This window comes from Macrobrachium rosenbergii, chromosome 7, assembly GCF_040412425.1.
Source record: "Macrobrachium rosenbergii isolate ZJJX-2024 chromosome 7, ASM4041242v1, whole genome shotgun sequence".
Lineage (NCBI taxonomy): Eukaryota > Metazoa > Arthropoda > Malacostraca > Decapoda > Palaemonidae > Macrobrachium > Macrobrachium rosenbergii.
Window position 1 is genome coordinate 4,520,672 of NC_089747.1, and position 16,829 is coordinate 4,537,500.

Genomic DNA, 16,829 nt, shown 5'->3' on the forward strand with positions numbered 1-16,829 from the left:
TCTTAATACCTACGAATATGGTAATGAAAAGTTTTTTATTTTATTTTTCAAAAAACGAAATTAGACAAACATCACGTTATTTTTTTTTTTCTCACAAGCGATTTTTTCCGCATAAATTCTAAACTGCACACTATTTTAATATCATTTCAGCAGCGCGTCTAACATTACAGTAGTCGTTGGAATGTAGAACGTACACTAAGCTCTTCTTTCAGTTATTTCCTTTCAACTCGAAGTTATCGGCGTATCATCATTAACATCTGCAAACGAGGAAGCGATATAGAAATCTACAAGAGTTGACTATTTCTATTTGTCCTTATTTTCTGACGCGTGTGTTAGGAATTTCTTATTATGCATTTTCACTCGTGAAAGCTTCCCCCTTCAACTGCCGTATCCGGACTGCGCTTCTTCTTCTTCATCTTCTTCTTCTTCTGCTATAACTTGCGTTCGTCTTTTGGGGATGATGAACAGACCCAGGCGGCATTTCTTGTATTGACGCAATCACTTGAGGATTACTCAAGGGGATACCTTAGATCCACACCCAACTAACACCGTAGGCAGCTGTTAACAAATGTGTTAGGGACCGATTGCTTTCTGTTCCGCTACAGGTGCGCTGTAACGCCAACTGCAGGAAGAGAGATGTATTGTCAGGTTACTGTTTAAAATGGATTTCCTATGCAGATAAATATGTGCATGAAATATGTATATATGAACAGCACAATGTGTATGATCACAATTCAGTTGTGGAAGGGTAGAATTATACTGAGGTTTCTGTTACACGCTAATGCGCCAACATTCAACATTCATACACACACACATATTATGTACATCCACACATAATTATATATGTATACATGTATGTATATATATTTATATTGTGCGTGTATATATATATATATATATATATATATATATATATATATATATATATATATATATATACACATACAGTATATAATGTGTGTATATATATATGTATAATGTGTGTACATGTTTTTCTTAGGTCTTCAAAATAACCAGACGGTTATACCACAATTGTAATGAAATTTAAACTTTTGAATTTATACTCTTCTCTCACTGCAACACTAATGCATTTACCAAGCCATCACATGATAAGAAAGGACAATAAATTAAACTTCCCTTTAGTCCACTGACAAGCGAGAAACCTCGTTAAGGATATCCCGACGATATCCGATATCTCAGGAAGTCATGCACAGGTTATGAGACTTCAGAATATCCTCAGATTAATTGGCAGCTGGTCAGGAAAGTCACTCATGAGACTCTCTCTCTCTCTCTCTCTCTCTCTCTCTCTCTCTCTCTCTCGCTCTCTCGCCTCTCTCTCTCTCTCTCTCTCATTTCATGCACAGACTCTCTCGTTATCTATCTATGACACACACACACGTCTATATCTGACCACAGTCCAGGTCTCTCTCTCTCTCTCTCTCTCTCTCTCTCTCTCTCTCTCTCTCTCTCTCTCTCTCTCTCTTTCATGCACAGACACACGTTATATATCTATTGACACACATTACCAGGTCTCTCTCTCTCTCTCTCTCTCTCTCTCTCTCTTCTCTCTCTCTCATTCATGCAGACACACGATATATATCTATGACACACATTACCACTCTCTCACTCTCATTTCATGCACAGACACACGTTATATATCTAATGACACACATTACTCTCTCTCTCTCTCTCTCTCTCTCTCTCTCTCTCTCTCTCTCTCTCTCTCTCTCATGCACAGACACACGTTATATATCTATTGACACACATTACCAGGTCTCTCTCTCTCTCTCTCTCTCTCTCTCTCTCTCTCTCTCTCTCTCTCTCTCTCTCTCTCTCTATATATATATATATATATATATATATATATATATATATATATATATATATATATATATATATATATATATATATATATATATATATATATACATACATACATTACATATTACATAAAATCATGTGTGCCTGGTTACGTTTGTGCATTCTTGTATGCATCCATCACAAACCGAGGAAAACGAAACACAGCAAGCACCGCCCTACCTCACAACAAATTCCGCAGAGCGAGCGAGAACGCTTATTTGGGTCCGTCTTCTTCTTCCTCGGTGAAGAGGTAGGTGCTCCAGTAGGCCATGTTGAAGAAGGCGAACACCAGGGGGAAGGTGATCCTGGAGATGACGTCGATCCTCTTGCTTCTGGTGGGGAACTTGGAGAGCCAGGTGCGACAGCAGTTCTTCCTCTGCGTCTGGACGTGGATCTCGCAGTGTCTCCCCTTCTCGCCGCCCATCCCCCCGTTGTGACGTGAAACCAACGGCTTCTGGAAAGGAATGAGACCCCCCGTTGCCAACGTCAGTTATCAAATACATGCTTCGATACAGTTTGTCAAAACAGGATTGGAGTCGGGCTGGGTCCAGAGACAGAGAAGGGGTGTTGGGTAGTTACAGGGGGGTGGATCTTATGATCAAATTAATCTAGAAATACCATTATAGCTATATAGATGGGCAGAAAGGGAAGAGATTGAGCAGCAATGTTGTCTTAATTATATGGAGGTATGGATCTATTATATGTAGGTAGGGACCGGGGGGCGGGGGGAGGATTTTGAAGGGGTCGAGATAAAAATTGTAAAAAAAAAAATATAACAAAAAAGAGCGTCTAAGCCATTACATCAACCGTAAGATGCTGAGATGGTTAACTCTTTACTATACCTTTTTATCTACCACAGATGACCTCTCCTAACACAGATGCTTTACTCTTTTTTCAGTTTAAAATATAGTTACTGGAATACCTATATTTAGAATTACATAGCTGGTGTCTCCAACTATCGTGTGATTAAACTACTTAATATTTCGTACATAGGTTTATAGGTATGAATATTGGCAATTAAGACGGAAACGAGCGTCTTTGTTTAGGCTATGCATCCTCGCAGACGATTTACATTCACTCCAGGTTTATATGAGTTGCTTTATTGAGATAAGAAAATCTGAAAAAGCAGTGTTAGCTTGCGTCTACCTACGTAAGTCTAGTATTGGCAGTCACTAGCGCGTATAGGATTTCAAGGCGATTGTTTGGTAATTCAATTCCGTTGTGTTGTTGTTTAATAATGTTGTTTGCGATAGCATTCATAACCTAAATGAATTTCGCAAAAGTTTTTACTGTCGGTGGAAACTCATCGTGGTGTGAATTTACATGTTGGGAGTATTATACTGTATCCCTGTGTATTGCAAATGTATTGCACAATTTGTGTATCTGTGTGCCGCGTCGCTGTTTTGCCGTATACCTATCAGTATTCTGTTAGAACTGCATCATAAACAATATATAACGGCGAATTGAAAACGAAAAAGTCAATGCATGAGAATAAAATGCAATGTGACAAGAGCAAATAAATTGTTGACATGCCGATTGGAATATAAAACTCTACGGTGATAGCAACCCACATTTCACTTACTAACACACTGGACCCAAGAGTCAGGATTCCACTTTGGGGAAACAATTAGATTTGAATCATAAGTTTTCTTATTGTTATAATTGTTATCGTTATTCGCTTTTCAATAATATTATTAATCATTTGCATTTCAAAAGTGGATACCTGTGACGTTTCTTGGGCTTCTGAAGAAAAATGTCAGAAAACATAGGAGAAATGCAGTGCAACATATCATAACAGTATTAGTACAAAAAAATAAGTTACACGTGATATGCATACAATATAACATCAGAATAATGTTGTAAGAAATCATGCTAAAGAATGTATATATTTTGGTTAAAAAACTTCGTTTATTTTGCCTTTAGGATTCCATTCAAATGTTATGTAAACGCACGATAAACACACATTCACAAACATACTTCAACTTTTTCTCCTATCTATCTATCTATCTATATATCTATCTATTTATCTATCTATCTATCTATCTATCTCGCAATGTATTTCAAACTTTCTCGTCATTTAGAGGTCCATATTAAGCTTACCATTTTGATTCTGGTTAACCAAAAAAAAGAGCTTTCTTTTTGACTCCAATATTCACACTTACACTACTTGTGCTCAAATGCTTGTCCATTCTTAAATGAGGAAAGGTGTTACTTTTACTTTTACTTGTGGATTTTTTAAGTGGAAACAAATCACCATTCCATTTATACAGTCATTCTTACGATTGTTACCATGCTGAAGGTATTGATTTTATCGACCATTTTTTGATAATATTAAATAAGGTATATGTCATATTTATCAATAAGGGTTAACTAAGTTACTGAAAAAATACAGGGAAACCTAGGAGAGCTTTTGGTTAACTATCACAGGGTTTTTATTGTCTTATTAAAGGGTATAGAGAACACATCACAAGAGTATGGTTAGTTTAGAAAGGTACGAATGTTATGCAAGACACAGTTAGGATCTAACATAAAAATGGTTAGCTACTGAATTCATAATATTGATAAAATTATATACGAACTATGTTCTTAAGTATTTCTCAGAAAACTGGTAACGATTTTTTGATAGTTATTTGCTTCAGTGAGTCTAATAACTGTATGTGCATAGGGATGTGCATGGACTTGTATTTAATGTTATTAAGCAAACTTGCTTGTTGAAACTGAGGATAAATGGTTACTTAACAATAGAATGTTGTCAGTTAAGAATTTATTTACAGTTTTTAACATTTGACTAACGCAAGTCCTCTTGAAAGAGCTAGGCGGCTTCACCTGGAGCCACGGGTATTAAGATAAAGTCAGTTGAGTGTCTTTAATATGGTTGTTATATGCATTTTTACGAGAATGTTGTATCGTCTAGTTCCATACAGTCGCAACGTGTATTTCCATCCGGAAAACTTAGAAAACTTCCAGCGCCTTCATGAAAACTAAGAATGTTGAAAGCTCGCTAACTAATCCTAAATTTGAGACCATTAGAGATACAGAAGTCATATCAGGCCGTCTTATGGAAAAATTAGGTCACAAGAAAGTGCATGAACATTTGCAATAGTTGATGTTGATAACTAAACGCAATAAATGCTCGTTATGCAATTCTCTAAGACGAACTTAACGCTAAAGCTGACTAAACATCTCAGAATAGGGACCCCCATAAGATTAAAAGCATGGCTTTGGATCGCTAAGACAGAATAAAATGCCATATCGGATTGGTCACTACCATAACAGGAAAGTGATAAAACTTCAATATTTGTAGCGCTACCGCAGAATAATGTGGTCTAAAATATCATGTTTGAAACTTCCATGACACGGTAGTATTAGTATTAAAGTAGTTTAACCAGCCCACTGAGCTGATCCAGGCACGGTTATATATATAAAAGTTCAAGTTGGGAATGCTAAGATAGATTAAACATATCTTCTCAGTTTAGTAACTGGCTTTTTAGGAAAAGTGTATATAACACTTACTTTTAAAGCTTATACATGAATACGAAAGTTACCTGGAACTAGTGACCTCCCTATGACGAAAATTATAGATGAAAGTCTGGCTTGCATAGCAATGCACGTCAAGAAAAATTAACACCCTGTTGCAATGCAGAATTAATATTTTAAAAGTGCATTATTTAATAATGTTGATTTTTATCCGACAGTGATGATATAACTTTCCCTCTCTCCAACATTTTAGATTTCCCCCCTGCCCCAAAAAGTTGAAAAATTGGATGTGAAATTGTTGTAGGATTTGATGCATGAAGTCCTGGCCCTCTTATACTGTTAATCATCAGCACTATTGATTTGCTAGAGGTGGATTTACTATCTTTTTTTCTAATTTCCTTCTAAATACCCACGAATTTCCACGCCACATACTTAGGACCCAAGTTGGGAAGTAGGGGCCAGCTGTCAGATGGACTTTTCAAGTGCTTTTAATGTCATCTCTCTCTCTCTCTCTCTCTCTCTCTCTCTCTCTCTCTCTCTCTCTCTCTCTCTGACAAATGCATGTGTAAACAATGTAAGTGAATAAATGGATTTATGCAATACAGTGCAATACAGCACTGTATTGTTGGTTTATGTATATTCATTATAATAGAATAAATAAAACAATGTACATGGCACAATGTCTGTCTGTTTGTTTGTTCATACACATATATACAAGTACTCAGCGAGGTAAATTATTAATAGATTTCATTAATTACCCTACCTTTGTTTTTGTTTTGCTGAAATCTTTGTTTATAGTAATTACTGTAGTATACAATATCATGCATATAGTTCTCTCACTCTCATTGCTCATACAGAGGGCACATATCCAAGCACTCAGTGAATGTGAAATATGAATTAATATAATACATAATAAGATCATTTTTTTAGAATTTTCAACAAGTACATTTTTCGTGTATGTGGGCAAAGCTTCATGATTTAAGTTCATTATCATACACATTTATATAATATATATATATATATATATATATATATATATATATATATATATATATATATATATATATATATATATGTACAGTATATTCAATACCAGTCGAAAAGGCCGAGGGTCAAATCCGGCAGCCCATCAACCTAACGGTCCGAAAAAAAACCGAGAGGTTCAGTAGGGGAATAGGTACCAGCCCTCGGGCTGGGGAGTTAAACAGTGGGCCTAGCGACACAAAGGCTACGTGTCATAGGCATTGGGAACTGTCCCCCACTGGCTGCTGGCCTAAGAAACACGAGATCAGCGCCTGCCCTATGAGCTTTCAGAGGTCCAGAAGAACTTTAACTAACTTTATATATATATATATATATATATATATATATATATATATATATTTTATAATCTACTGTATATATTCTACAATGAATGAATAATTGTGCCTCCTATGAAAGAAAGTCTATCAGAACCTTCCCATGTTCTAGACTGATATCATCCAGGTTAATAAGAAACAGTACTGCAGTACACAGAGAGGGGAACAGGAAACTGATTCCACAGTCTCTGAATAGTGTTGCCTCACTACGTCTAGTCTGGTAATTTCATTAAATGATTTCACTATTTAATCTAAAAATTAATGTAGGAGTTTTCCACATAACATCCTAATTTGAGGGTCTTGATCCTAACCTTAAAATAAGGACCCTGCCATCCTCAATTCTATGCTGTTGATATTATCTGCTCCTGCAGTACTCTGACAAGCCCACAGTAACAAAACTACCTTTGTGCATCAGATCTTGACATGCTTTCGTTGGCAGCAGGTTCGTGGGACTGAAATCAGTAATAACACCAAGTGTTCAATACAGCTTGTTGGGATTATTGGTTTATGTGATGCAGTCCTTTTATAGTATACGTTTAGTTGCATCTGCCATGACCACAAGTATTCCTTTGCTGGGTAGACAATTAAGCATCTTGTCTCTGTTTCCTAGTAGCTAGTCAATACAGTTGTGGATCGAAATTACTTGCCACCATCTAGCAAACTTCAAGCCTTAATTACCTCAGGTAAATATTTGAGTTTTATACTTCTTTTCAAGTAAGTTTAGGTCATAATCAGTTCTTAATTTACCATCGTAGAGCTTCATTTCTGGTCAGTATTTTTGTTGATCTGTTTGTGGCCTCATACATTCTAAGTACTTTAATTGCCACTTTCACTGCAAGTATCGAGGCCCACAGAAAAGAAGGTATGAATACCTGAAGCATGCCCAGAAATGGGTACAAAACAAAAGGCCGTACTACTGATGAATGTTTACTGTATTGTAAAGTGGGCGAATTTTGGCATGTTGAAGTATCAGGTGTTATTATTTCGTTACTTGAAAATATAACTCAAAATGAGAACAGAGAGTAGAAGGAATTGCAGTGACGACTTCGTGTGAAGACACAAAGTATTCGAAAAACAACCAAACCAGGGAACAGCCACGGGAATGATACAAAGTTGACCTGGCCAAAAAGAGTGATTTTAACCCCCTCCCAGCAAATGCATATATCCCTCCCCCTCCCCCTCCCCAAAATAGGATCAGTGCTTATGATAATCCTTCCAAACAAAGATCAAAGTTCAGGCATAAGTAAGACAATGATTTGGATTTGAAGGAGTAATACGTCGTTCGTTTTTATGGTGTCAGCATCAAAGAAAGTTTAGGGAAAGCTTAAAAGTCATAGTAATACTGTCTGTAATAATGGGATTTCTGGACACTAATGTTTCGGTATTAAGAAACCAGTAGAACTTACCATATTGGGAACATGTATGCGACATGATGAAGGTATATATAATTATATGTATATCTGTATTTACATATATATAATTATATATTATGTATATATATGTATATATATATTATAATTATATGTATATCTATATTTACATATATATAATTATATATTATGTATATATATGTATATATATATATTATAATTATATGTATATCTATATTTACACACACATATATATATATATATATATATAGTGTGCAGAAGTATACACACTGACATATACTTAGATATGTGAATGGGAAGGATAATAATATCAGTTATATACCGAAGTATAATTTCAAGCATTATATATATATATATATATATATATATATATATATATATATATATATATATATATATATATATATATATATATGTATACATATATACATAATATATATATATATATATATATATATATATATATATATATATATATATATATATATATATTTTATATATATACACACACACACATAGAATGTGCGTGATAATGATGGAATACCTACGATCAAAAAAGTCATTCTGGGAACGCCTAAAGCTCATTCATCTTTACACGGGTCATCACACAGCCAGGCAGAAGCATTACAAGCTAAAAAAAAAAAAAAAAAAATAATATTCTGTGTGCCTGACATAGACAAAATGAAAAAGAAAAAAATAAATATAAGTCAGCAGTCCAGTGATATTACTAATTGCCTTCTAAATCTATAATCTAATGCAGAAAAGAGTAAAAAAAAAAATAATCTCCAAGTACAATTCATTGATCTAAGTCAATCTCCTAAGCATTTCTGGGTATCTTGTCTGATTCTTGTATGATGTATTTTTTCTCAGCGCTTTTTTTTTGGTTGTTGTTGCTGTTGTTGGTTGTTGTTGGTTGTCTTTTTACTTACCGTCTTAGCGATTAGCAGGTCCATGAACCGGCGGGGCCGAGGAGGTGACGCCGGCTGGATTGGGCAAGATTTGAAATACCCTTTTAGAATAAGCTCTACATCAAAGGCCGCTAACCAAAATTTTGAAAAATATCACCCTACAAATCCCCACTGTTTCTTTCTCTCTCTTTTTTTTTTTTTTGGTTACAAATTTTTATAATCTGTTCTCTTCTAAACTACGGGCGTGTAGGTTAGGGTCTCTAAAAATATATATATATATATAAGGTCATGATGTTTATATAAGGTCGTGCTTGCGGGCGCGTAATGAAAGTCCAGAAGGGGGGAAAGAGGGGGAGATATAGAAAAAAAAATAATAGAGTCAAAAAGGTTTTCGACGCCTTTTGCCATTTTAACAATTATGAACTTGCATATCAGAATTCCCTTGTGGGAACTTACAGCTATTCTCTGAAGCATATTTGATCAATCCATTCTCAAGATATGAGCGTAACAAACAAACAGACAGACAGACAGACAGACAGACATACAAGCAGACAAAACATATAGATACAAGAAAATGGAACAGCTATAGAGACTTAAAGATGCCGGAACCATGGATTATTTTAACCTGTGAACTAGATTCGATCCTGTGATCCTAGAATCCTATGTATTAAGCGAACATCTATCCTTCTATCTATCTGTCACCATTATCATTATCATCATCTCATCATCAGCATCATCATCATCAACATCATCATCATAATCATCATCATCACCATCATTATATCTCCTATTTCTAAAAGAGACATTCTCGTGGACCTAAGAAATCATTGTCATTAACGGGGTACTTGGGAACAGGAGGTGGGGGAGGGGGGGTTGGGTGGAGTGGGTTGGGATATCGTTGGTATGGAACTATGAAGGTAGTGCCCAAAACTGACCATCCTACATGTGCCACATAGCTTTAATATATATATAGAAATATATTTATATGGTATAAACACTTGAAAACAGCCTACAGAGTGAGAGAAAGAGAAATGAAAAGAACAGAACAGTGAGAGAGGAAACAATAAATGGCGTTCCGGTACCTTTAAGTCACTACTAGGGAACCGAGCAAGATTTGTCTACTGACCATGGCGAAGGTGTGCCCGTCCTCGGCTTGCTCTTGCATGGCTGCCTCGAGGGCGGCGGCGTGTTCCATCTCCCACTGCTTCTTCTGCTCCTTCAGCTTCTCCTTTAGCTTCTCCCGGTGCTTGTCCGACCTGGAGGCGTAGTTGACGAGGGCGAACTCGAGCAGCGCTCCGAAGACGAAGGTTAGGCACACGCCCGTCCACACGTCGATGGCCTGCGGCAGAAGAATTGGACGTTAGGTTAGCTCCCGAGTTTCCAGTGTCGCGACTCGTGACAGAGGATATTGTCAGTATGTTTCACTTTTTATTAAACATTTATCTTGAGCTCTGAGTGAATGATTCTTCAGAATTGTCTTTGAATATCACCAAATCATGACAGACATCTCTATTGCACAATCCGACGTTTTCCAGAAGCAATGTGAGGTCTTATATATGTCACTTGACAGCTCTCTATCTATGAATGTATGCATCATATATCAGAAGGGAATGCGAATACTGTGGTGCATATTTCATTAAGATAAGAATACTAAATGCGTACTTAGTAGAATGGAATTCCAGTGGGTTGCAGATAATTGCCTGGTTAGGGGGATGACAGGAATAGGTCTGACTAGCATGCAGCCATAGGCAGGATACGGACTGATATCAGTAAAATGGTAGTTTAAAGCCATAACATAGCAGGTTGTCATTTACTGAAAGCGGAACGTCTAAGGGCTTGATTTAAAGACTAAATGTCAAACTAATGGCGTTTCTAAGAGATGCAAAGTAGGATAAAAAAACGAGCGGGTGATGCCACAGCGGGAATTTTTTTGCCTACGAACGGACCACGGATTAAAATGACCAGGCATTGGCGACGGGACTTTTCGATCGAATGGATTTCGTCTTTTTCATTTCGTGTGGCGTCGTTGACCTTGTCATTCGCGACGCCAGTTTTGAATGTCGACTCGGCCAGTCAAACCTCATTTCGTTTCTCTCCTTGAGAACTTCAGCAACCTTGTTTTGGTCTGATAACTAAACCATCAGGTCTGTTTATCCAATATTTTGACATTGTTTTGGTCAAAGAGAGCCATGAATTATGCATTCATAATGATAATTTGAATGTAAAAAGGGAACGAAGGTCTGCATATCTAAGGTACTCTGTTTTAGGTTAAATTCGTGTGCAACAAGCTGATCTATGTCAAACAGAATCTGTTAAGTGGAGGACACTGAATTCTAAATTCCTCTTAAGTTTTCCTGATATGTACTTTATAATATTGGAAGCCTTTAAAACATACTTTTCTTTTTGTATAAACATACTTTTCTTTTTGTAATGTACTTTATAATATGGGAAGCCTTTCAAAAACACTTTTCTTTTTAGTAATGTACTTTATAATATGGGAAGCCTTTCAAACATACTGTTGTTGTTTTTAGTACCCCTTTAGGAAGCCAAGCATTATGCTAATGGAGACAAACAACAAATTCACGTCTTCGATTTGACTGTTGCAATTAGTATTTGATACGATACTTAGGAATAAAAACACTATCAGAAGCTAGATCGTCATTATTAATGTTCATTTCAAGGTTTATAGTTTTTCTTGGGTTTAAAGCGACGCCATTTACCACAGTGAACATTGCTGTAGAGTCTACTCAGTCCCTCTTGAGTCTCCAGTTTACTTACTGACAGTTAAAAAAGGAATATGAGGCTCATGTCAAGGAAAAGAATGGTTAAATGGTTATGGATAATTAAAAAAGAACTTTCGTTGGTTGGAAGAAGCATTGAGGATTCCTCAGAGGACGTCATTCAGTTCTTGTGTTTATCGACGCTGATGTGAGAAGCAGTATGAGAAGGCGTATCATTTCAGTATAAAGCGCATTATCATTGCCTGTTAGATGAAGCTGGGATAACCCATAATTAATATGCAGTTTTTCGACTTACCAGCCCTCTCTTTTCATGTTGAGATTCAGCCCCTCCCTGCCTGTAGTCAGTGAAATTTCAGCATCGTAATTCAATACGGTCTTCGGTTCAATAGTACCGTTAAAAATTTTCGAGAGCTGACGTGTATGTGGGCTTAAGATTCTATCTGAGAGTGGTAGAACGTGTTCCCGAAGTTCTGTAGAAGAAGCTCGAACTTTTGTTCAAAAAATTGAGAACTCGGATAGGAGAGAAAGACTTACGAAATTGTTCGTGTCTAGTTGCAGAATCACGAAGAAAAATTTCCCTTCTATCTCTCTGTCTATCTATCTATCTATCTATCTATCTATCTATCTATCTATCTATCTATCTATTTTGCGACTTTGGGCAAAGCTTGCTCTGCATTTAGGAGAGTCAGAAATAATGTCCGTATTATTTTGATAAAGACAGTAAAAAAGGCTTTTTCTGAAACACCAAAGGATTTTGAAATCATGAATATAATTGTCACGGGCACGAGTTGACATCGCTGGCATTTTAACGTTCCGTCAATACACCGAGCATGCGCAAAGCTAATATGTATAAAGAACATAAAGATAGTGAACTTTAAGTTCAAGATAGCAGGTATATGGGATCAAGATGTATATATATATATATATATATATATATATATATATATATATATATATATATATATATGTATATATATATATATATATATAAATAATAAATGTGTACATATATATATATATGTATATGTATATATATATATATATATATATATATATATATAGTTAACAAAAAACAAACAGAGGCTTTTTCATACAATGGTATATGAAACAGGCATATAATTTTATTATTTTATCTTGTTTTTATTTCATTTTTACTCTCTTCTTTTCCTCGGTTCTGGAAGTAATTGTTCAAATCCATGTTCAATGAAGTCAATAAAATAATCACCACTGTCATTTTTTATAGTGAATTATATAAAAAAAATATTATAAAACATGGATGATGATGACACTGCCTTTGCAGTCTATCATTTCACAAAATTGAATGATCCTGCAAAAACAGGGACGTTTGTTAATTTGGTATTAATTTTTTCCAGATTGTTTGTCAAATTAAAAAAAAAACCGTATCATTCATTGCAGATGATGATGGTGTCACTATGGAGGGTAAGAGACAAACTGATATATCCAGCTGGTAGATCTAATGGATAGATCCAGCGAACGATGGACAGGTAACCCTCTGGACGTTGGTAAACAGAGGCACACACACACGCAGTCTGGTGCTAGCGGCAATGGGTTACTTTGAGGACCCGGAGCTAAAGACGTAAGTAGTCATTATATATAGTACTTTTATTGAACAGTCATTATAGTACTTCAATGAACAGTCATTATAGTACTTCAATGAGCAGTAATCAGTGAACATTGTTTCTGTATGGCTGTTATTTCTTGTCAATATACGCGCATCATGTCATATGGCATTGCAATTACCATGGTCATGAATAGCAATGAATGCCAGAATTGCAGTTAGTTGACTGACTTGTAATGATTCTCAAAACACTTATTGATTAACGGACTAACCGTAATGATTCTCATAACACTTAATGTTGAGCTAACTAACCTAACAGCAATGATTCTCATAACACTTGATCATTTGAAATGATTCAGATAACGCTTATTGTGTACCTGACTAACCTAAAAGATCCTCATAACACTGTTGTTTTAATCGTATTTTTGTTGACATTGTCTGTAATCAGTTTAAGGAACAGAGATACGAAGTGTCTCGGTAATGAATTGACAACAGATATTGTGGAATTGTTCCTGACCCAAAACCCACCATATTACAAATCTCGGCCAAAACGACTTTTCCTTTTAGCTCTGTACCGCAAACGCTCGCGATAAACGCAGAGATTGCCTTTGAACCGTTTCCCAAACTGTAAAGGACGTTTTATGGCTAAGAATCTTCCCGCAGTTTGATTTAAGGGAGATTTACCCCCCGTGTGAATAATAGCTCGAAGAGTCCCCTTGACATAATATAAAATTATGAGTGACTTTGCTGATGAATTACTGAATAAATAATAATTATTTTTTTATAAAATTATGAATGATTTTACTGATAAATTGTTGAATAAATAATAATTTTTTTTATAAAATTATGATTGATTTTGCTGATGAATTACTGAATAAATAATAATCTATTTGTTTATAAAATTATGAATGATTTTACTGATGAATTACTGAATAGATAATAATCTATTTTTTTAATAAAATTATGAATGATTTTACTGATGAATTACTGGATAAATAATAATTTTTGTTTTAAAATTATGAATGATTTTACTGATGAATTACTTAATAGATAATATTCTGTTTATTTATTCATAGCTTATGGTGTGTCCGAGGAGTACAAATCTCTCTCTCTCTCTCTCTCTCTCTCTCTCTCTCTCTCTCTCTCTCTCTCTCTCTCATCTTGCACGATCATGCGTTCACCTTTTAATCAGTTATCGATCACTTGTTTATGATCTAATTTAACTTTCGTTATTGCAGACAAATATAAGAGGGATTTAACTTAAACGCCAGGTCATGTAAATCTCTCTGTGAGGATTTACACAAGAACCAGAAAGCAATTTTCTTTTAAATGACGGTAATCAGATTTTCATGGATAGGTATTTTTTTTTCTCAGTCACTTTTCATCTCTCGTCATATGTAAGCTTTCAGCATTTTGTAACTCCGCCTTTAATCTTGTTTTTTCATTTTTTTCGATTATGAGTTTCTGATTAAAATTCCACTCTTTTTCAACGGGAATTATCTTCCATATTTCATTTTCATTTTCTGGTCGACAACCTCTGAAAATGAAAATGGAATCGGAGAGAGAATTTAGTCAATGATACAATAACTTTAAGGTCGCGGGAGTTCCTGACGTTAATGTACTAACTATAATGACAATACTAACCCGTACGCATTTCTTCATATTACTGTACGGGGAGCCTTCAGGTATTAAAAGACCCTTTTCTAACTCCCGGATATCCAGAGTTTTATTAAGAGAAGGGGGCTAAATACCAGCCCGGTTAAAGAATTTGGAGAATTCAACAGTGCAGTGCATTCTTTTCGTATTTCGTTAATTTAAATATTTGCCGATGGAGTTCATTAGTCTGGGGACATTTATCAGTTTGTTTTTACTAACATCAGCCAATTAGTTCCGGTGATAAGTTCTTTAGGTATTCTTATTCATATTCTTTTTTACCGTTTCGCTTCATAGGTGAGCACTTATCAAGAACCATTCCATTTGCAGTCGTAATGTCAGGTTTTAGGAAGTATCAGAAAAATTTCCCTTGTAAGTCATAACACTGATTATGGACAAAAGTGTCTTGAACAAGAAAATTAAACGTTATTTGCTGCTGTGCCGCTGTAAATAATGGCTAAGATTAAGTATGTAGCTTTGGATAAGAAAGATAAGCAGTGTTCGACCACGTCGACTAACAGTGTGGAATTATGCTATTGTTCGTATTATTTTTATTTTTCTCTTCTGCGGTATTTAACCGAGAAGAGCTTCGCCAGTCTCGAAGATAGAACTTCGATAACGAAAGTTCCAAAAGCTGTGCTTTTTTGACTGCAGTAGGCGCCCCCTCCAACCGCCTCCAACGATAGCATATTAAGTTAAGCAATTTATACACTTCGCGCAGGCAAAAAAAGAAAAAAAAAAAAAACTCGAGCCTTGCTATGTGTTTTTTTTGTCAGTATACTTTCAATTGAGTTGTGTCGTACCTGGCGTTAGGAAATCTCCATCGGTCCAACAGCTTTAATTACTGGACATAAAAAAAATCCTATCGAATCCTGTGTGGAGTTCCATGCGAAGCATGAACGAACAGTTTCAGAATCACTTCATGAATTTTAACATGTTTTCTAGTTTAAAAACATTAATCTCACAATGTAATTATTCCCAGGTCATGCAGTGCCCATGGGAGTATAAAAGGAGCTGAGTTCTGGAGTCTAATGGGATTATTTGGAACGTCACACCACAGCTTCAGTATACTATTTAGCAAGCACATATGGCAGCCTGACTTTATGTAGGATCCACTGCTGCTTTTCCTTAAAGCACTGAGTCACAAGAAGGTCGAAAGCCTAGAAATTTAATCTCATTTTTTTGTAACGCATTTTTTTCGATAACTTGCCTCGAATGAACGTAAATATACCTTTCATTATCTCAGAAATATGATGCTGCAGAAGAGCTGATTTTCATTATTAAGTATACTTATTCACAAACAAGAATTTTACTTCCTACGATAAAAAAAAATAAAGAAAAGGAGAGAGGCAGAGAGAACACTCCCAGTTTCCTCCTACACAGCAGACATTCCTCTTCGCTTTCCCTTTCTTAAAACTTCCAACTCTCACTTTCTTTGCCTTTATTTTCCTCCGTGCCTATCGATTCCCGAGGCTTACAATTAAGGAACGGGAACGAGGAAAGGCGAAGAATGCTTCCAATTAAAGATAACATCATATCTTGGCCCGGATCCCAAGTAATAAATGTCAGACAGAGTCTGAATTATGATTCCCGTCCCAAATGAGGCCTTTTCAAGCGGTATGATTCGTTAAGATGTTATTTGGAGTCTTTATCGTCCCATTCTCTTCTTAGTTACTGATGGACGTCTGATCATAGTAGTATTAGTAGTAGTGGTAGTCAGGATTTTCCTTTGAAACGGCTCCATGACACTCTAGCAAGTTGTAGTAGTATTCGTCGGGTTTTGTCTTTGTAACGGCTCCTTAATACTCTAGCAAGTTGTAGTAGTATTAGTAGGGATGTGGCTTTGACACGGCTCCTTAACG

The 16,829-nt window shown here is 35.7% G+C and overlaps 1 protein-coding gene across 1 annotated transcript in view; it reads right to left on the reverse strand.

Moving 5' to 3' along the window:
- Positions 1-426: 426 nt before the first annotated feature.
- Positions 427-16,829, reverse strand: part of LOC136840050 (glutamate-gated chloride channel-like) — a 250,279-nt gene continuing 233,876 nt past the window's right edge. Inside the window, 4 exon segments of the mRNA XM_067106365.1 lie at positions 427-622; positions 2,041-2,314; positions 9,016-9,069; positions 10,121-10,333. Coding sequence (XP_066962466.1) covers positions 2,075-2,314; positions 9,016-9,069; positions 10,121-10,333 — 507 coding nt within the window. The 3' untranslated portion in view covers positions 427-622; positions 2,041-2,074.